Source organism: Panulirus ornatus, chromosome 64 (genome assembly GCF_036320965.1).
Source record: "Panulirus ornatus isolate Po-2019 chromosome 64, ASM3632096v1, whole genome shotgun sequence".
In the NCBI taxonomy this organism is placed as follows: domain Eukaryota; kingdom Metazoa; phylum Arthropoda; class Malacostraca; order Decapoda; family Palinuridae; genus Panulirus; species Panulirus ornatus.
The window spans coordinates 23,469,849-23,492,116 of NC_092287.1; the positions used below are offsets into that span (position 1 = coordinate 23,469,849).

Sequence of the window (22,268 nt, forward strand, 5' to 3'; positions counted from 1 at the left end):
TTTAAAATTTTTTGCTAAAAACTTCCCTGAATTGTGATGTGCGACTTTATAATATTTTTCAGCGGGTAATAGATTTGCTGGAAAACCTCAGTATAAGGACTATTTTTCATGCTAAATACAAATCTGGGATTCAAATATTGACAGCAGGTCATTAATGCCTGTAATTAATTATTACATTTCAAGATTGTTTCATTATTCATTTCATATTCATTGGGTATCTGTAAGCTAGGGGAGGCATTATGATATATTTTCAATGATTATTTCAAGTATAGGAGTTTCATTATCTTAGTTTTTGGGCAAAAAAATAGTAATTGGAGGGCACTAGATTTGCTTGAAAACTCATCATGAGGACTAGATTTCATGCTGAATACAAACCAGGGTTGGAATACTGTTTGGGGGTCAGTAAGGCCTGTAGATAATGATTATATTTTAAGTTGTGTCATTATTAGTTTCATATTCAAAAGGCATCTGTTGGCTAGGGGAAACATTATGAGATATTATCAAAGATGATTCAAAGTACAGAGGTATTTCATTTTATTACAGTTTTTTAAAAGAAGTTTTTGGGCTAAAAAATATCCTGAACTTTTACTTAAAATTTATGGTATTTTTTGGAGGGTAATAGATTTGCTTGAAAACCACAGTTATATATATATAAGGACTATTTTTCATGCTGAATACAAATCTGGAGTCAATGTTGTTTAGTTCATTAAGGCCTGTAATTAAGGACTATATTTACCACATACAATATCTGAGTACATAGAGCAAGGGGAATAAAAGAAAAGGTTATTCTTACAAATATTTCAAAAATCACACACCAAAAAGATATGTATCAAGCTACAACAAATGAACTGAATGATTTTTTCAAATTTTCATAAAAAATATAATAAAATAAATATGCAGACATTCAGTTTACAGTTACAATGGTTATAACAAAAAAAGAAAACAAGACTTACAGTATTCAAGCAGACAATTGTAATCTTCACCTCACAATCATACAGAATTTTTGTCAAATTCATCCATGTTACTAAACAGTACAATCCAAAATTTTGTTCTTACTCTTTGCTAGACACAGCAGGATGATAGCCCCTGTTTTCCCATAATGCCATAATTCATACACTGCCTCAATGGGAAGGTCTGGGAGAGCTCTTATTTTTCCACCTACATTAAAATGAGAGTGTAATGAATTTGTCTTGCAGTATAAATCTATATATTCTTTGTACATCAAAAACTTCACTGCAGGAAGCATGATTGCTAACCAATTGAAAAAATAAAATACACCTAGAGGGGCTACACACTAATGGATCACATACTTAACCCTTAACATTATGGCAGCTGTGGCAAAAAGGGTACAAAGCTAATACCAAAAGAAAATTTGTCTACCAATTAATTCTGTTATTATACCTCTAGGGAATCCTTTCCTTTCACTGTTAGACTTCATCTGACATAAATGTATTGTCCATACTAAAATCCTGCCAATCCACATTGTACTGTACAGCACCTGTAAAAACAGATAGAATACAATTTCTAAAACCAGAGGATTATAGCGTGTAGATTTTTCTGGAGCAGCCTTTGTGTGTACGCACGATTCTATGAATAGCCAAAAACTGGCTTAAACTCATCCTATTTCCAAATAAAATTTCAACAATATATATTTCAAGGATATTATCACGATAAACTGACGACAAAAACCTCATGTATTACAACAACATAATGAAGACAAAGAGCTTATTCATATCAATATAATTTTTTGATTTCTGTTTGAACAAAGCCAATAATTATCTCCCAAATAATTTTGTTTAATTTTTGGAAGTCATAAAATGAACCTCAATTAATAAAACACAATCAATATTGCTTCCAATCTTGTTGAAATTTGATACTGTATAATGCTTGTCATTTTGATACCCTTGCATCAGTTCCTTTTGTCAACATTAATCTGAGTGTAGAGGAATTATAAAGCCAATAACATAGTTATAAATCTGAAAATGGGTAAACAAAGGAATTACATTTGTATAATTAAAGATACAGCTACTATCCTCTTACACGGTGAAGAAAAACAATAAACAGCCAGCAAACAATAATGCACCTTCACCCTGCACTAAAGAGTCAAGACCCAGTAAAATGGTACTGAAAATGATGCTGTCACTCTATCTTGAAATAAGCTGAAATTATCTTGCATTTACTAAATAATCTATCCTCCCACACAGAAAGAAAAATATAAAACAAATGTACTGTACATCTGATGAAGGGAATAACAAAACATGCATAACTTTAATTCTAATTAAATTAAAAGCTTAAATGAAAATAAGAAATTATACATCTTTAAGTAATGACATAAATGTCACACATAATAATAATATTCGTGGCATCACTTTCATATAATCCATGAAAAAAAAGCATGATGCACTTTGATTTCCCTTTCTGTATATATATATATATATTTTCTTTCACACTTGTTCATTGTTTCCTGCATCAGCGAGTAGTGCCATGAAGAGACAAAAGAAAAGGCTTTTTTTGATTACAATTATTCCCTCGCTGTCACATGTAATGCACAAAATCCATAACCCTTACTTACAACCAGGTCCCAGACCTTTCTGTGGTTTCCTTCAGCTACTTCAGTCCACTGGCATCACATTGCCCATGCATAACATATCACTTCACTTTGCTCTGTCCCTCTATCTATCTATCTATATATATATATATATGTGTGTGTGTGTGTGTCTATGTATGTGTGTGTTGGTGTTACCAGACTCCATTTGCAAAACAGTTACACTGCAAGTGAAAAGTCACCTTTGGTGAGGCTGTATAACTGGGAGTACAGACTCATCAAAGAACTTCTCACCCTACTCTTCATTTCTCTGCTACTAAAAGTAGCCCTGCCTGGGTTGCAGGAGCCTTTAGAAGGAGGTCCTATGAAAGAGGTCCTAGGTAACACCAGATATTGTTTATAGATACTGGTCCTGGGGTAATTATAAATTGAGTAAATATAATAAACTGGACTCTACCAAGCAGTTACTAATGAGTCTGCTGAAGCATTCTTCTGTGTTGAAGGCAGCCCCTGTTAAGATTAGAAGGATATTGACTGATGATAGTGTAGCCCTAAGACCAAATTATTCCACAGGATAAGCAAGATCAGCAAGTATAGGAGATTTAGAAAAACCATGGAAGTTCTGATGAAGGGGCCTGGTGTAAATTTCCCTTCTGGGTCTTTATCAAATTCTTTTTGCAAATCACTTTGCAATTTATCCAAGAGGTGGACCAGCCAGCTGACTACCAGACTTCAGGTCTAAAAAGAATATCCCACATTTACCTTCCTAGCCCCAGATTTACACACTGCTATCAGTGCAAGCATAAACTTGACATACACATACCTCATACAAGCAAGAAGAACATGCTGACAAACTTAACTATTCCCTGTAGAACACAGATTTCATTGCTTTACCTATTCCATAAGGGAACTAGCTTTTGATGTTTTAAACTACTATCAAGATCATATCATAAAGGTTTCTGTGGTAACCTTAAGTTGTCAAGGGCCACAATACATTCATTTATATGAATATCAATGATAGTCATAATTTACTACTCAGGGTGAACATAGTTCAAGCTTGTGCATTCAGATATTATGATTCATCTATGATTCATGATACAATAGTTGTGTTACAGTTGTAGAAGATCAACGGATCATACATAAAGGGTTGGGGAGCATAATATATACTCATGAAGTGTACAACATTGACAGAGGCCTTTTAGACATGTTGGTTTGCTTGTCAATGGGTACACACATTAAGTAGTTGGTAGAAACATTACGTAGAAGCCTCTAAAAACACTATGTTAGAGTTGCCCTCTGCCAGTGGCCTGTTAAGGTTGAGGCACTAAAGGTTAGAAGCGGCATGTAGTTCAACATTTATGAAGACTTTTGCCACGGCCACCCGACTTAGGGAGTTCTCAAGGGAACAGGCATCAGAGATATGAACAGATTGATAGATAGGAATATAAATGATTGTGCAATAGTGAAACTCTCTGCCTTCACTCAAATTGATTTAGTGAATGTCTTCACAGTGTATACCGGTTAAAGTATCATAATTCTATTTTACTTGAAATTTGTAAGTTTCATAATTGTTAAGGTGTGTCATCTTTTCTAAAGGTTACTTTGCCAAAATTCAGTCTTTCTCAATTTTGTTTCCCTCAGTTGCACCGGAAAAAGGGGCAGAGGTACTCATGGTGATAACCCCACACCAGAAAATACTAGAAAGCACACATTGGTATGATGTGTTCTGACAATATTTCATTTGCTTATAACTGAAACACCTACCACAACCCTTACATAACAAAACATCTGCAAATCCCATCACCATGGAGTTTTTTTGGTTTTTTTTTTAATGATGGAGTGCTGAGTAAGTGGGAGGAGGTGGGGTGTGGCTGATACATCTGACAGCTCAAGATAAAGGAAAGGACAAGGTCTTGTGTCTTCCTTCCTCTTGAACTTAGTATAACACTCTACTATTTTATTCTTACATTGGCACAGAACTGGAGATGAACAACATGAATTCATTAAGAAAATCAGATCATACAAACCAAAAATGAGGGGGTGTGGCGGGCAAATCTGGGGTGATGAGTGATCCCTCCTCACCTTGTTATAAGAAGGAAGGACACAGAGATCTTTTATATCCTTTTTCTGAACTTGGTATCACACTGTCATTCTTTTAAAGGCACAGCAATTGTGGTGAATAATATGAATATGTGGAAATATTACACTACAAATACTAAATGATACACTACACATTATCATGAATGATACTATAGTCAAAATATATATGGAAATATTCTAGCTATCATCATAAAGCTGAGTGTGAGGGCAATGGGGATGAAGATGATGGGGTCCCATGTGAGCTACCCTCCTCTTTACTTCCACTGAAAATATCTTCCAATGACTTATTCCTTCATATATCACCTGTTATTCTTCTTCAGTTTCCTCATCAACTGATAAATATAACAATAATTATTCCTCCTCATCACTTAGGTCATCCAACAATCTATGTGCTTGTCATGGGGTTACCATACACAAAAATTTCATAGTTGATTGACAAGGATCTACAATGGTGATTGTAAGGATACTGAAGAAAGCAAAATTTTTCAACCTTTATATGCTACTAATGTCACTATAAACCAGCTGTATATGTGGAAAAGTTAAAGCATCATGGCTACCATCCTCTAAGAAAACATCATATGACGTTCACTGCAATCTAAACGATAACTAATGAGCAAGTTCATCCCACAGATTCGACAAGGAATACCTCTTCATACTAGTTATGCCAATTATGGCGACTAGCCTTCCATCTAACATGCCTGACACAGTTGGAACATTAAAAGAACCCCTCTACAATGCTGTCTTAAGTCAGGATATTGGCAGAGCAAAACTTAACTTAAAAAGATTAGATAAAACCAAGGACATCCTTTACGATTTGTCATTAGCGACTGCCTAACTCTAAACTAGGAATAACCAGCTATACTCTTGAAGTGATGTTATTCCTCATTTAGCATTCTTTTTTTACTTGTTTGCCATTTCCTGCATTAAGAGGTAGCACTACAAACAGCCAAAGAAAGGTCACATTCACTCACATCCATTCTCTAGCTATTGACTGGAATGTGCCCCATATCCACAACCAGGCCCCACAGACTTCTCCCTGAATTCTCCCAAATGTTTCACAAATCCTGGTTCAGTCCACTGACAGCATGTCAACCCCAGTAAACCAAAATGTTCCAATGCACTTTATCCTATGCACGCCTTTCACCCAGGTTTGAGGCAACATTTAATCTGGAAGCTGGCTGAGACAGCTTACATAGTATCACAGATCTTAGTCTAATTATCAGCATATATGTAGTAAGATGTAACTGTTCACTAAAATTGTAAAAATAACCCTGTCAAAATAGTACTGATTGAAGGTTGGGCCTCCATGCTCAACAACTGTGACCTCAACGCCAGGAACATCATACGCAAGGGAAGCAGACTAAATAAGGTCAGCACCACAACAACAAAGACTTTAGCATCTATGGCACCCTTTACAGAAGTAGTGTGCCATGCTCCCATTCCAGGGACAGTGCATCCACATAATATGCATCATGCTATCATGAAAGTGAAGCATATGGTTACAGATCCCCTACTCTGGACAATTAATGAATTGTTCTCACAAACATCGTTTTTGTACAGGTAGTTAATCACCTATGCTGCCTAACCAAACAGATGCCAGTAACCCATCATACAGCAGGCTATTTTGTCTCCATTGACTATGTATATACACTATTTATATGACAAATGAAACCTACTGCACATAGTTAGGCTTAAGTTCTATCATACTTATCCTTGTTGAATACAGTACTGAAAAATCTAGTTCTTTTGGGTCACTCCAGAGCCACTTAGAGTCTTAGACACTTAAACTGTTGCTACTGAAAAACCCAGCTATCACTATTCATGAAAACACAAGATTTACTTATAATACTTAATCGCCGTCTCCTGTGTTAGCGAGGTAGCACAAGGAAACAGACGAAAGAATGGCCCAACCCACCCACATACACATCTATATACATAAACGCCTACACACGCACATACACATTTCAAGGTATACATACATATACATACAGACATATACATATATACACATGTACATATTCATACCTGCTGCCTTCATCCATTCCCGTCACCACCCCACCACACATGAAATAGCATCCCCTGAGGTAATGCTAGGAAAAGACAAAAAAGGCTACATTCGCTCACACTCAGTCTCTAGCTGTCATGTGTACTACACAAGAAAACACAAGATAAAACACTTAATAACAATTAATCCTTAATCTACCTTTGTTTTGCCATGGTGGAATGTTGAGTTTAGGAATAGATTTCTGAATGCTACACTTGGTTGTAGTGGGAAACAGCAAATAAGTATGAAAGAAAAGATGAAATGGAAATATTAATGACAATGTATCCATGCTTAAGTATGAAAAATGAAAACAAATCCTTTATTTGTCCTTTTTTTATCATGGTGGAGTGCTGAGTATTATGAATGTGCTTTTGAATTCCTCACTTGACTTGCAACTTTAGACAGATGCGTGGAAATCTTGTCTCAAGTGACATATTTCACAGTAGATAATGTACAGATAAGCTATGTATATTGCAATTTAAGGGTTAATGATAGACTTGCCTGAGATTGTGAAAAAGTAGTGGCCAAGCAATATATCCATTTAAGAATCTTAGATTTAAACATCTCAGAATTACTTGTAAGATTAGCAATGCAAGTACATACTCAGTTTAGCCAAAGGTATTTACTTCAAGCCAGTAAATGTAGTCATAAAATAAAAGTTTAAAGACAATTAGGCCATTCAAGGTAGCAAAACACTGCACAACTGCAATGAATTGGTGGTTGATAGAATCTAACTTTATGGAAAGCTTGCCAGTGACACCAGCTCAGTCTGAAGAGAGATGTATACTTACCCCATACTGTACCTTGTTATCTACTATAATTTCTTTTGTAACACTCTTTCACTAACCTTCTGCACCAAGTGGGACAAAGACTGATCGTCCATCCACTCTGTCTGAATGCTAAGTAATCAAGTCCTAGTTTAGTTGCAGAATTTCATGCTTAGAGGTGACCACTTATATATGTAAGTATTCCCAGACTTCACCTGCAAGTAGTGGCAGGCAACCACTTAACAGATAGGTAACACTGTCTAAGTATCGATACGGATAGTTTGATTGACTCATTTTGGGTTATTTTTAAAGTACCAGTCACTAATAGTCATTCATAAATTTTTAGTATGAAAAGATATCTTAAAAAATTAAAACTACAAAGAATTATACATTTTGGCCTTTAAAAGATATCTAAAAACTTAAAATTCTTTTGGCTTCATTTAAAAAATTCATGAAGTTACTTAAAACAAAAACTTTTCTGAATTTCTCATGATCTGTACTTCTACTCCTTCCTTTCTCATAATTCATTCTTTTCTTGGAGACTGCTATATCTTTGGCATTCCCTTACATGTTTCAAAGTAATGCTGCAATTGCAGGTGTCACATATTAAGGTAAGTCATGTCCACTTATGACCATTAAGCAACACATTATGACTTTTCCTTGGTCAGTGAAAAACTGTCTCAAAATGGTAATTCTTGATGAAAGTGTAATGCCATACTTCAACAACTTTCTTCATCCTCAGTAGTATGTTATTTCTCTGGACATCCAAGTCTTATATAACTTGCCATCTCCATCAAACATAATTATCATTTCTGCTCATTTAATCTTTTTGAGGTCTATCTAACTTTTATTCACAGATTTCTTGATACAGCTACTGTAGCCTGAGCATTTGCAATTCCATTACCACTGATACAAACAGGTCTACATCACAAACAGAATTCTAAATTCTTATGCTATCAGCGGGATGCATTGGAGCATAACGTGATACAGCTTGAGAGTGCACAGTGACATTTACAGTAGATTGTAAATTTCATTTTTTGCTCAGATTTACAACAGCTTAGTTAATACAACTGCAGCTTGCATAACACATGGATCTACAGTTTTACTATACAAGATGTTTCTTCAATAACCATAACAAAGCCTACACCATCATGTTTTGAGCCATCAGCAAATATCTTTATTCTATTTACATGAATAGCATCATGCTGAAGAAGTTCACTTTTTGTCATTACATGCAATGTTGCTTTTGGCTGTTTTCATACAGTTCTTCCACAATTTGTTCTCAGGAATCTTCGCACTTTACATATCACATTCAAAAATCCTTCAAAATACTCACTCCATCACTACCTGTTACTTCCCAACTTTACTGATGTTCCCACTTTTTTTTTTTTTTTTGCACACTATTAATCTCCTTCCAAAACATCTCACCCACCCCATTTCTCATTTGGCCTCTCTTCAACTCTCTGCACCTTTCTCTTGATGAATAGAACTGGCAGGCATCTGAATGATACTCTTTATCCTTGTACAAATGTCAAAGGTGTTTTTATCTTCATCAGATATATATTCTCTCAATAAAGGCTTCATTTCTTTGTTTTTCAAGCTGCACCACCTCACTCTACAAAGTCAGTGAGATAAACTGACAGATTTTGCAACATACCCCACCTGGGTGAAGTGCAAACTATCCCTAACTGACGGCAACATCTAAAAGGCCGATGAGTATCAGCCTGAGAGAGAGAGAGAAAAAGACTGGTGAGCACTGCAAATGCTAACAAAAGGGACTGAAAACTGACTTGCATATAAGCAATGAAACAATGATTGGATTAATTCTCCAAGCATCATTTCTCTGCAACCATCCCTTTCTGTCCACTGCAAAGTTGCTGCCTTCTCCCTATTTTACAGGTATTACTTTAGCCACTGCTTTTGTGAGAGGTCTGCATGTCTTCATTCATTTTGCTTAACTTTTTCTTTTCACATGGATAGTCTTGACTGAGGGTTGTTTTGAAAATGATATATCAAACAAAAACAGGAAGTCAACTATGATTAGGCAGTAGCCCTGTCAGTGAGCAAAAGGAAGTACACCATCATTAAGGACTGTCCCACACCTCAAAGGAGTTTACCTTTACTTGCTCCCATGAGGAGTGCAGCCGTGAAGCTGCAGCAAGCCCATTAATGGGCCCTAGGTTTACATGCTCACATATATCTTACCTTACCCTCCTTTAATAGGGTTCCTGTGGTACTCAGGAAGCTGGCAACACCCACCAAGCAGGTGTTGCGTGTGTCTACATAGGGAAAGTGCAGAGAAAAATGAGCATTAAGCATTCAGCATCTTCATTGTGGTAGTTCCATCTTGGGCATGGTCTTGGGCTGTGATAACATGGTACATTTGATACTGGAACCATGGGTGGTGTCAAGAGCACAAAATGGAAGAGTAAATTATGTATATCTGGGGAATGTAGTGCACGGTGGTTTTCAAAACTAGGTAGGAAGGAAAGCTGCTTGGAGCTTGTCTAAGTCAATATGGTAAATATATGCTTCGTAATTTTTGTGTCTATGGGGTGGTGAGAATACATTATCAAAGTGTGAGGTAACAAAGGAGGAGGCCATTACTCACATTTGTGAGGTAGTGCCAGGAACAGGCAAGGAAAGGCCTCACTTGCTCACATCCACTTTCTAGCTGTCATGTATAATGCACAGAGACTACAGGTCCCAGGCAAAAAATTCTGTGGTGCCTGGGAGCTGAAGTTTCTGTGCTAGAGAGTGGATGAGAGCAAATGAAGCCTTTCTTTGCCCGTTCCTGGCATTACCTCACAAATGTGGGAAATGGTGAACAAGTGTGAAAGATATATGCCCTGATTCGACCCATTGACAGCATGTTGCCCCATGTGTCACACTGCTCCAATTTGCTCCATCCCTTGCACGCCTGAACCTTCACAGCATCTTTCACTCCATCCTTCCAACTCCTCCTAGGGGGAACCTTGGAAATGTCTGTGGAGCCTGGTGGCTCTGGTTTCAGTGCATTATACATGACAGATACAATGTGGGTGTGAGCAAATGGGAGCATTTTCTTCATCTGTTCCTTGTGCTATCTTACTGAAGTAGGAAATGGCAAACAAGAATGGAAAAATGCATATAATGTATCATAATGAACAATGCACACTTATATAGTATAGATCTGAAATGAAAATTTCAGAATGACCTTAGTTTAATCAGTTTAATCCTAAATGAAATGCTGACATGATCTTTCATTGTATTTTCTGAAGTCGTACAGAACCTCTGGCAACACTAACGATGATGTGTTGCTTTCAGTCTTTGGGTAGCTCTAACATTATATTTAGCCAGATCATAAAAACCCTATTTGTTCTTTGGAAAGAGCTCAAGATCAATCTGGGACATCACCTCTGTATCACGGTGTCTACTTCAATGTTAAATTTTACAACTTACACAGTATATGCCCAGTGTTTCACTATTCTTACTATTCACATACTGTGACTTTTCTATTTCTGCATCTTTCTTTTCTTTCATACTTGTTTACCATTTCCCATGTAAGTGAGGTAGTGCCAGGAGCAGATATGGAAAAGGCCTCATTCACTCATATCCACTAAACATCAATAAACTGCAAACAAATAAACAAACAATATGACTGAAATATGTAGCCATTTCTATGTATTTCTTTTTTTGTCTTCAAATTCACTTGCAAGTAATTAAAACAAACTTACCAATTAAAGTGTGTGACCATTTCTATGCATTTCTTGGTCAATCTTAAAACTCATACACAAAGACAAAATGAAGATCATATATTAAACAAATGTGCAATGTACTTTCATAATGATATTTCTTTAGTTTCATATCAAGAATATATGACTGATGTTCTTCTTACAGTAAAATACTAACAAGATGCAAGTGCTACTGATAATAACTTAAAACACCAAACAATATATTTATAACATTAATTTCTTTCACACTCAAACCATAAAAATATTTGTTCTTATAAACTCTGACTGCCTAGCACATCTACATCTTTGCATGTCAAAGACCCCACACCAATGATTGAAAGAGTTACTAATGACTTCTGAATTCTAATTCCATTTGTCATGCAAGTGAAGCAGTTGCTATTTGCTTGAGCTATAGAATAATGGTTGTCTCAGTATGTATGTACAAAGATGCATGTGAACCAAATTAGTCATAAGACGTGAGGTCTGTAGCCTTCATTGTACATGAGGCTAACAAGATATCAATTGCTGAATGGATATACTGTTTCTGAGGACAACTGATGGCAACTACTCATATTTTTATAATATTTACTGTGACCTACAGAAGTAAAGCTAACATTTTGAGAATCAAGTATTTGTGCAATTATAAGTAACTAAAATACTATTAACAACTATTTTCGATGTCACAGCACCCCTTAACTCTAACTATTCCCATTACGTGCACACTAATTTTTGTACAAAGCACCCCTAAATGTTATCCTCCTTAACTACATATATTCTGATACTGTATTCCAGACTGTACAAACAAAAGAACCATTGAGTGACACCTGACACATATTTATCATTATTTGAAGGATCTATTTTTGTTTCCGTAAATTTTCTAATGAACAATAACTCTTACTCCAAAAAATAATTTTTTCTAATGAACAATAACTCTTACTCCACAAAATAATTAAGAAAAGAATGTATGAAATAATTAAAAAATTTCGATAATTCACAGAGAGGGTTAGTTAATCATCAAATCAAACTGATTATTGCTGCAGTATACAAACAAATCATAATGAATAACTCCACACAAAATAACTAATTAAGGTACCTAGAAGATGAGATGAAGGCTGGAACTATTAACCATTACTGATGCAAATTATTTGTCCTTTCACCAACACCAGTATGAATCCCAATCTTTTAACTTATTTCATTTTTGCTTTCTGATATCTGTCTTGTAAATACAGTCATATAGTATTATTTGTTATGATGTATTTTGCTTACTCTGAGCATTTTGAAAATGAACATGAAGCTCAAATAATGAACCATAACTATCACTTAAATGCAAGGGTCTTGGAGAGAGGAGCAAGGATGCATTAGGGAGTGAGGAGGCCTGGGAAGTGAATCAGTTGTTGTTTGCTGACGACACATCACTGATGGCAGATCTGAGTGAGCAACTGCAGAAGGTGGTGACTGAGTTTAGAAGAGAGCATGTTAAAGGAGGAAGTTGGGAGTACATGTAGATAAAGCAAGGGTAGTAGGTTTAGCAGTGGAGAGGAAAGGTTCTTTGGGGTGTGAGTCTGTATAAAGAAAATTCAGAAGTGAAGGGTTTTAGATAACATGGAGTAGACATGGCAGTGAATAGAACAATGGAAGTGGAAAGGAGTCATAGGGTGGGTGAGGGTGTAAGGTTCTTGGAACACTGAGCAATGTGCAGAGAGAGGTCATTATCTGAGAGGGTTAAAATGAGTATGTTTGAAGGTATAACAGTCCCAATGATGTTATATGGATGCAAGGTATGGGCTATGGATAAGGATGTGTGGAGAAGGATGGATGTATTGGAGAGTATGCGGCATGATGTAGTTTGATCAAGAGAGTAAATAAGAGCAAGGGACAGGTGTGGTAATGAGGTAATGAGAGCATGGTTGATAAGAGCTGGAGAGGGTGCACTGAAATGGTTTGGAAATATGAAGAGACTGAGTGAGGAGAAGTTGACAAAGTGGATATATATATATGTAAGATGTGTAGAGGAAAAAGAAAAGGGGAGACCAAACTGGAGATAGAAGGAAGGACTGAAAAATATTTTGAAGGATTGGGGCCTGAACATGCATGGAGGTGAAAGGCTTGTGTAGGATTAAGTGAATTGGAGGGATGTACATAGGAGTTGAAATGCTGTCAGTGAAGATGCAATGGAAAGCCATGGAAAGGTCTGTGGGGCCTGGTTGTAGATAGGGGACTGTAGTTTCTGTGCATTACACATGACAGCTAGAGAATGAATGTGAGCGAATGTAGCCTGTCTCAATCTGTTCCTGGGGCTATGTCGCTAACATGGGAAACAGCGAACAAGTATAAATGAAAAGAAAGGAAATTATCATCATCTCACACCAGAAGTGTAGATGTACTGCTAACAATCACAGATTATTTGCCCTGCATCTCTACAGGAACAGTCTTTCTGTTCCTTGGTCATTTCTTTGAATTTTATCTAACATTAACACCATAACTAGAGAATACAACTAAAAAACATTAGCTACATAAGAAACACAAAATAATAAAATTTACAAAGAAAAATATACAGTACAAATGTATCAATAAAAAACGAGGGATAAATAATAAAAGATATGAACAGACTCAGCCATACCTGGATTTGGCTGGCCTCAACTTTTGGATTAGGAGAGGGCTACAGCCCCGTGCCAATCACTATATGCGGAGTAAAAATCTAGGTGTTACAAATCTAACAGCACATGATGGAATCTGTGCAAAATGGGCTTGTGCAAAGCAAGGGGAGGGTGTTCACTTACATCTTAAAATAATAAATGAATTACTTGTTACAAAAAGTAAACATTTGAGAATCTGATATCTAAGATAATGTCATTTTCTCAGGACTGTTTGCCATTGCTGGGAATGTTGAAAAGGACTGGATTCAATTTCATCAAATTTGTATCTGGATAAATAAATCAAAGAAAATCTGCATACTAACTAGTAAAAACTTGATAAAAAATTCCTCAGAAGCTATAATTCTAATGCTCCTTTAATCAACAACAAGCAACAAGTAAAATTTCTTTTCCAATGAAAGATTTACATTACAAAAATATATTCATTTACTAAGTACTAGCTCCTGGGAGTGTATCTTTCCATATCAAAGTCATCCTATAAATTATCAAATATCTCCTGTCCTTAAAGTTTTACTGCTTAGTAAAATGTAGCTGTTTCAGTATTCATCATAATGCTAAATAAGAATATACATGAAACATATGCCACATACCTGTAAAACACATACATCTATATATGCCTTCAGTAAGTGTTTTATCACACAACAGCAAATCATCTTTATCATACAAAAATTAATCTAATGCAACAGTAGTCTCATATTTGACCATGCATAACAAGAAAAACCTCATACTGATTATATAACACTGTCTGCTGATCTCCACTAAGATGTATCATTGATTTCTAGCTTGACTGTCATAACAGAATCTTCATTAAATATCTGTTACCATATTTCAGTTTTTGATCCCAAAACACTGCTCATATAATTCCTGACCATACCTATTTCTGATTCTACACAACAATTTAAAGACATGAGCTTGTGACAAATAATGAATAAAGTAATTAATTCCCAGTTCAAAAAAGCTAAAAAAAATAAAAAAAGAATCAACTCAAAGTATCAGAACTTATAAACTTTTTATACACCTACTTCCCCTCCTGCCCTAGTGGGGTAGTGCCAGGAACAAATGAACAATGGCCTCATTTGTGCACATCCACCCTCGCATATCTCAAAAAATATAATCACATACTCACTTATATGCCAGCTCACCCTTCCTCTCACTTAATTAGTAATCTTAGGACCAAATAAATAATAAAGTGCTTTCATTCAAATTAAAACATTATCATGTAACAGCACACCTAACTTTACATTAAATGGACACACAATCAGTGGCAGATTTAATAGTGGATGAAGGGCCCCAATTGAAATGATCTCCTTTCTATCTAATATCTTAGGCTTAGACTCTGGTTTTATACAGTACTTGTATATGATACTAAAGATGCTAATATCAAGTGACTCTGACTTCTTAACCCTCTAAATGCTGTTTTACTAGGAATGTACAATAGATTACACAGACAGTTTCAACATGCTAACATAGTGGCTCATGTAAATGCCATACATCACCTACAACTCTAACCAGCCTGGAGAAAATCCCTAGGCCTCTCAGTGTCCTACAGATAACCAGCGTGGGAAGAGGCCATATGTGTGCATGTTCCACATACACAATGATGGCAATAACATAACATGTACATATGTATACAATTTGCGCTACCTTGCAAACACGGGAGACAGCAAAAAAAAAAAAAAAAAAAAAAAAAAAAAAAAAAAAAAAATGTATACATTCCATTTCTGAAAGTTGTTTGATATGATGCAATATTTGTAATCTACTAGATTCTGTACTGAATTTTCATACTCTATTTTTACAAGCATCTTTACCTTATCACGTGGTTAGAGATTGTTATAAGTTCACCAACTTCATAGCTCTGAAGGAGCCAAGAAAGGTTAGTTTGTTGTGTTTTATGTTCAAGTACATGATTTTTTTTCATGATATCACTTTAATAGTTTATGAAAGGATAACGCAACATTTATGCTTAACAGAGGGAAATAAGGATGATGTAATGGGTCACTGGTTACATGTTGCATTAAAAATGGCAGTAATCCAGCATGATTTAAATACCCCCTTTACACTAAGGTTTAAAGATTCATGGTTGTGTAAATGACTCATGGTTTATTTTAAATATTTCAAAATTTCTGATTTCACCTGTACTTAGGAGATGTTATCTATTTCAAAGCCAACACATAAAGGGTTAAGTATCTTGTGTTTCCCCACAATATTAGTTCTATACTCTTTTTTTCTTGAGTACTATGATTTAGAAAGGACATTTAAATGGGAGTCCTCAAGCAATGTTGCTGACTAGCATTTGGCCTTAAATCTGCCACTGTGCACAATATCACCTGCAACTTTCTTTTGTGTTTTGAAGACATACAATAAAATAATTTCTTTCATTTCAAAATTATCTTTCATGTTATTAAGAGATGCAGTTATTTCTTTTAATCTCAGTTACCTTTCATACTGAGAAGACATACAATCAATACATTTTATTCCACATCTTAGGTTTGTACACTGCAATTAATAATGTTGATTTAGAATATAGCAAATATGAAATACTGATTCTTCCATCTTAATCTTAAATTTTTTAAAAAACATATATTTTAGTATTCAAAACAGATTTCTAGTATAAGAACAGTGAGGTATGATCAACAAGGCAGAAATATGGTGAATGAGCAATTCTATATCTATGTCGCATATAATAATAATAAAATTTTCAACACATATCAGTGCTCAACATGAAAAATGCATCATCTTAAGCTTCCTGGTTTGATTTCTAGTTTCAGTTTTCTGTACAATGTGCTGTGTAATGAAGTATAATCTGATGATCCCCATATTTTTCTTACAAACCCTTAATTGACTTCATAATAAAATTATTGAAAGGTAAAAAAAAATCTGAGAAAAGGGCAATCAGGCATCCCCTTTACCTGTACTTACCATCATACTGAAAGTATCTGCCTATTTCAGCCAATTCTCTCTCTAATTACCAATAGAGAAAAGATAATAATTAGTTTTTCATTAATGAACCAAATTAGAATTTATCTATCCTTTAGTAGTTTGTAGCGTTTTGTGGAACGTCCACAAAAAAGACCACCAACAAAGACAACACCGACGAAAGTAATCAGGATCAGGATGAAGTATTTCCTCTCTGGGGAGTTGGACACATGCTCAAAAATTTCCCCCATGGTCTTAATATTTGTCAGCTGTTGGAGAGAGAAATATAGAATGCTGTAAGCAACTATAACAACCCCGATCGTAATTCTAATCACACTAAATATTCTCTCCTATCACAATGGAGAACCATACAACATCTCACCTTCATTGCAGTGTTGTACATTTCTCGACGTTCTCTAAGCTTCTTTAGGCAATCAGCTTTCAGGCCATATGGGTTTCGCTCAAGGACATCCAACAAGCATGCTAAGTCTGGTGATGAAATTTAGCACTGTTATAAAGGATGACTCTGAATGGCACCTGTGCTACTTCAAGTTCTATAAAAACACATGAAACATACACTCCATAGCTAGAATCACTGTCTGAAAAAAGTACATTTCAAATGTTCACATACCATCTTTTGATCCACACTGCTGTCTTCCTATCATAACAAAGTTAAATCAAAGAGTTTAAACCCTGAAGTCATGAGTTATTTGCCATATTGTAAAAAATTTTGGTCATTAATCATGACCAAACAATTTCTTGACAGTAGCACCAAATCCTGATAGCACAAATTACTATCCTTCATGGGTATAGTTACTACACTCTTCTTGAGGAACTTTTCATGCTAAAAGTTGCATAACTCATCATAATCTTGTCCAAATCAATCAAATTCCTTATTTATCTCTCTTTAGTAATGGTATGTGCATCATCTAATGTTGTGATCACATGTATGCAACACAAAAAGTAGTGAGTGTCGAGTTGACGGCTACAGAAAATTCAAAGGACTGTATTTCAGTATATTCATTTCCCACCTTAATGAAGCAGTATCAGGAACAGACAGATGAGTCTTTAAGGAAGAGGAAAGAAAAGACAATATAACATTTTTCAGCCAGTCTCCTCTGTATCAATGTACTTTGACTGTCATCTACTGACTCTTCAATTTGTTTCTGACAATTGTGAAAGTCTGGTTCAAAGAAGACATTTGTTGGGTAGTGTTGTTAATCTTTTTTGGTTGTTGGTTTTTATAAGGTAGGACTGACAGGTAAGCTTTCTTACGCTCTGCCAGAAAAAAAAGTTTCTGAGTGTAATGCAAGAAATACACCAGCAACACTCTGAAATTTTGAAACTCAACTTTTACAAAATAGACAAAACAAAAGCAATGCAAAAAAGGTATAAATTACTTACGGTAACCTTTCTCTTTGCCTTCACAGTATTTACTATCATCTACACCACAAGCTTCATTGAGAACTGGATCCACATTTATATCTGCTCGCTGAGTCTCAATAATGTGAGCAACATGAACTTTACATTCTTCAGACTTTATCTTGTCGGCATCAAAACTGAGTTTTAAACACTCTTCCATGTGTCCCTCCCCAATTTCTGCAAGGTAGTCCGGACACAGAACATTCATCTGGAAATGATAAACAACTATTAAGTAATATCTAGTAAGTCATAAACAACATTATTATTAAGTCATAAACAACATTATTATTCATGAAAAATATCCATCTATCTACATCTCTGATGCCCACTCTCTGCAGGAGCTCCCATCAAGGGGAAGGCCATGGCAAAAGAGTCTCCACTTATTCCTGTCCTTACTAGCCTCCTTCATATACACTGTTCCATGCATTCTTTCCCCAATTCTCTCTCTCAAGCACTCTTCTCCTCACATTAATTCGTGTATATTCACCTGAATACTACTTGAAATAGGAGTATAGCATAACATATCATACAGTTGCATAAACAACAGCCACCCAGAGAAGCACATGCATAACATAAGAATTCCAAAAACTTTGGAAACCAGAAAATCTGACTAACATTATCTTTCCCTCTAGAGCAGAAAGGGAGAAGGAGTACTTTACTAGTTTATAAATATATTGCCTGCTCCACTTTCTGCTAGTCCATTAACACTCTCTTTGTGAAGTCATCCTAGCCCCTAAGAATTCATTTTACTATTCCATTTTTCCATGTTTAATTCATTTATGATTGGGTGGTTAAGATGGTAAAAGCATGAGTCTCAGAGAAAGGGGTAGGTATGCAGTATGAAGGACATGATGGGGCCTGAGAAGTATGTTAGTTGTTTGCTGACAACATGGCAATGGTGGCAGATTTGAGTGAGAAACTGCAGAAGCTGGTGTCTGAGTATGGGAGTGTGTGTGAAAGGGGAAAGTTAAGAGTAAATGTGAAGAAAAGCAAACCAATTAAGTTTAGCCATGTAAAGAGATAGGCTCAGTGAGAGTGTGAGTTTGAACGGAAAAAACTGGAGGAAGTGAAATATTCTACATAGATACCTGAGAGTGGACATGACAGAGAATAGAACCATGGTAGCAGAGGTGATTCATAGGATGGATGAGGGAGTGAAGGTACTGGGAACACTGAGGAATGTGTGGAAAGAAAGGGCACTATCTGGGAAGGCAAACATTGATATCTTTGAAGGTATAGTAGTCCTAACGATGACATGTAGATGCAAGATATGGGATGAGAATGTACAGATGAGAATGTACAGAAGAGGATGGATGTGTTGGAAATGAAATGCTTAGGAGAGGGGTGTGGTAATAATGAAGTACGGTTGAGATCTGAAGAACGTGCCGAAATGGCTTTGACCATTTAGAGAGAATGAGGAGTAGAGGGGACAAGGAGATGAGGGAGACATAATTAAAGATGGAGGAAAAAACCTTGAAAGCTCAGAGCCTGAACATGCAGGAGGGTGAAAGGTGTGCAAGGAATAGAGTGCATTGGGGTGATGTGGTATACAGTGGGTGATGTGCTGTCAATGGACAGAACCAGGATATATGAAGCAGCCAGAGGAAACCATAGCAAGGTCTGTGGATGTGGATAAGGGGCTGTGGTTTTAGTGCACTACACATGACAGTCAGAAAATGGATGTGAGTGAGTCAGGCAATTTTCTTTGTCTATTCCTGGTGCTATCTTGCAAACTCTAAAAACTGTAAACAAGTATAAAAAAAAACCTTACATCATCTTTGCACTTGTCTATTAGGACTGGATCCAACTTGTAATTGAGAGCAGCACTGCGAACCATAGCTGTGACCTGAATTTTGCACGTGGCGCTCAATTTGTGGCCTGGAAGATGTTCCTGGAATATAATTTTCTTATCATTGCACAGAAGGACATAAAAGATGAAGTATGAAAAGCCATTTCCCAACTAGAGACAGATATAAAGCATCAGATTAGGCACCTGCTCATGTGGGGGCTTTTACACCATTCTACCCAAAAAATGTGATATATCGACAAGGATTCACCTGTTTTGACCATCATAGTACCTAAGATACTGGCTTCTGCTCAATCATGGTGAACTGTATGTGGATAAGACAACCTGGAGACTTTTCTGGTAAACTTCCTTTCTACTCTGGGAGAGCGAGTTACTATAGGGAACTAGGTCCAGATACACAACAGATCAACAGAATACTTAATCAGTTATCTAATCCTATAAAAATAATGTTTGACTCTAAGCTTAACAAACAGATTCCAATATCTAATAGACAAATCCCAGATGTATTGCACTGTGTAATGGACCATAATACTCTATAGAAAATAGGGCTCTTAAGACAATGCACTATTAACTTGAGAGAAAAATGATCACTTAAATTTCTACTAATATGTTTATGTGTTCAACAATGAGAGACAGGAATTATGACAGTCAGGAATATTATCCAGATTCAGCCTTAGACCAGACTTCAACTAAAAAATCTAATACAGGTACACCACTGATTTTCCGGCACCTCCTTTAGTCCAGACAAAATTTCGTGAGGGAACTTGAAATTACCGTGGCCACCAGACTAGTCTACTGGGCGGCCACAGATGGCATTGTGTGTAGGGCGTGTTTATTTACATTCTTTAAACTGCACTTGACGGTGGTGATACCACAATTCTGTGAGATTCTTAGCTTATTTTGCTTAAATTTAACACTAGCTATGGCTTCTGAGATACATGAGAGTATCATTCATGGTGTCAAGTGTAAGCACCAGTCCATATCAATCCAAGATAAAGTAGAACTGTTGAAAAAATGGACTGAGATGTTTCAGTAAGTTGTGTGACATCTACAGCATTGGTTCTTCAACTGTTTATGATACAAAGAAGCAAAGGGAGAAAATATTGAAATTCTATGCAGACAGCGATTCCAAGAAGCAAATGACGATTAGAAAACCTATGAAAGATCGTAAGAGTACTGGACATGATTGAGTGATGATGGAATAGTTTCGACAGCGTCGAAGTGATGGAGTGGACTTGTCATGTAGCATGACAATGGACCAGACTAAGTTGTTCCATAAAGAACTTAAATTACAACATGAGTGTGACTACAGTGAAAAAAAGGTTTCAAAGATTCAAGAAGCGTCATGGAATTTCCATGAATAAAGTGTGCGGAGAAAAGCAGTCTGCAAACCAAGGAGGAGCTGCCAAGTATGCGGACAAATTTGCGAACTCGTAGCAGATGAGCACCTCCGTCCTGAGCAGGTGTATAATGCAGATGAAACTGCATTACTCTGGCGATGCACACCTAGGAAAACAGTAACAACAGAAGACAAAGAAGACCCAACAGGATTCAAACAATCTAAGGACAGACTTACCATCTTAGGGTGCTCACACATTTAATATTTGTTTAATCTAAATTTCTAGCAGTCCATGGTATACTTTAGACACATGGGAGATGTATAATTAATGGGCTAGAGGTGTGTTGTTGAATTATCATTACGTGACCATGGTTGGTCAGGCAAAATGGTTAATACGGTAAGGCTTTGGAACTAAGAGTGCCAGAAAATCGGTGGTGTACCTTTACTGTGCACTTACCAGTGCATCTTAATGAAAGGCATCTGGCCATCTTATATCTAATCACTAGTTAATTCAACTGTAATTTTCAAAAACCATAACCAACAGAAAACACTGGTGTCAACACCTCAGATACAAAGAATCCCTTGCATTATATCACGTTTAAACCCAGAAGCATGTCTGAACAACAAGTGCTTCTGCATTTTCGTTGCCTCATTTACTGTGATCAATTTCACTTATGACCACTGATGAATAAAAAATTGAGCAACTGCATAATATTTGAACATGAATTTTTGTTCAAAGTCTATTGTATCATCATAGAATGGCTATTCAGCGACTGAACCAATAAAGAAATTTCAGTGAGATACAAAGCGTGATATTGCTGTGTAATCCAGAAATTCTAACAGAAACTTTGTAAAGCTGGTAGCATACTAAAAGATAATGACAAGGGAATGTATAGAAAAAGGAGAAAAAATTCAGCTTATCTTACATTAACATTAGTAGCTATTTGACATGACAACTCAT

The 22,268-nt window shown here is 36.1% G+C and overlaps 1 protein-coding gene across 2 annotated transcripts in view; it reads right to left on the reverse strand.

The window, feature by feature from the left end:
- Positions 1 to 783: 783 nt before the first annotated feature.
- The window catches only part of Glg1 (golgi glycoprotein 1), a 49,536-nt gene continuing 28,051 nt past the window's right edge, over positions 784 to 22,268 (reverse strand). For both annotated transcript variants that reach the window (XM_071657028.1, XM_071657029.1), the window contains exons 17-20: positions 19,933 to 20,052; positions 18,144 to 18,369; positions 17,122 to 17,228; positions 784 to 17,008 (exon numbers count right to left, since the gene is read on the reverse strand). In XM_071657028.1, the coding sequence (XP_071513129.1) occupies positions 16,844 to 17,008; positions 17,122 to 17,228; positions 18,144 to 18,369; positions 19,933 to 20,052 (618 nt within the window). In that variant the 3' untranslated portion in view covers positions 784 to 16,843. The remainder of the gene's footprint in view (positions 17,009 to 17,121; positions 17,229 to 18,143; positions 18,370 to 19,932; positions 20,053 to 22,268) is intronic.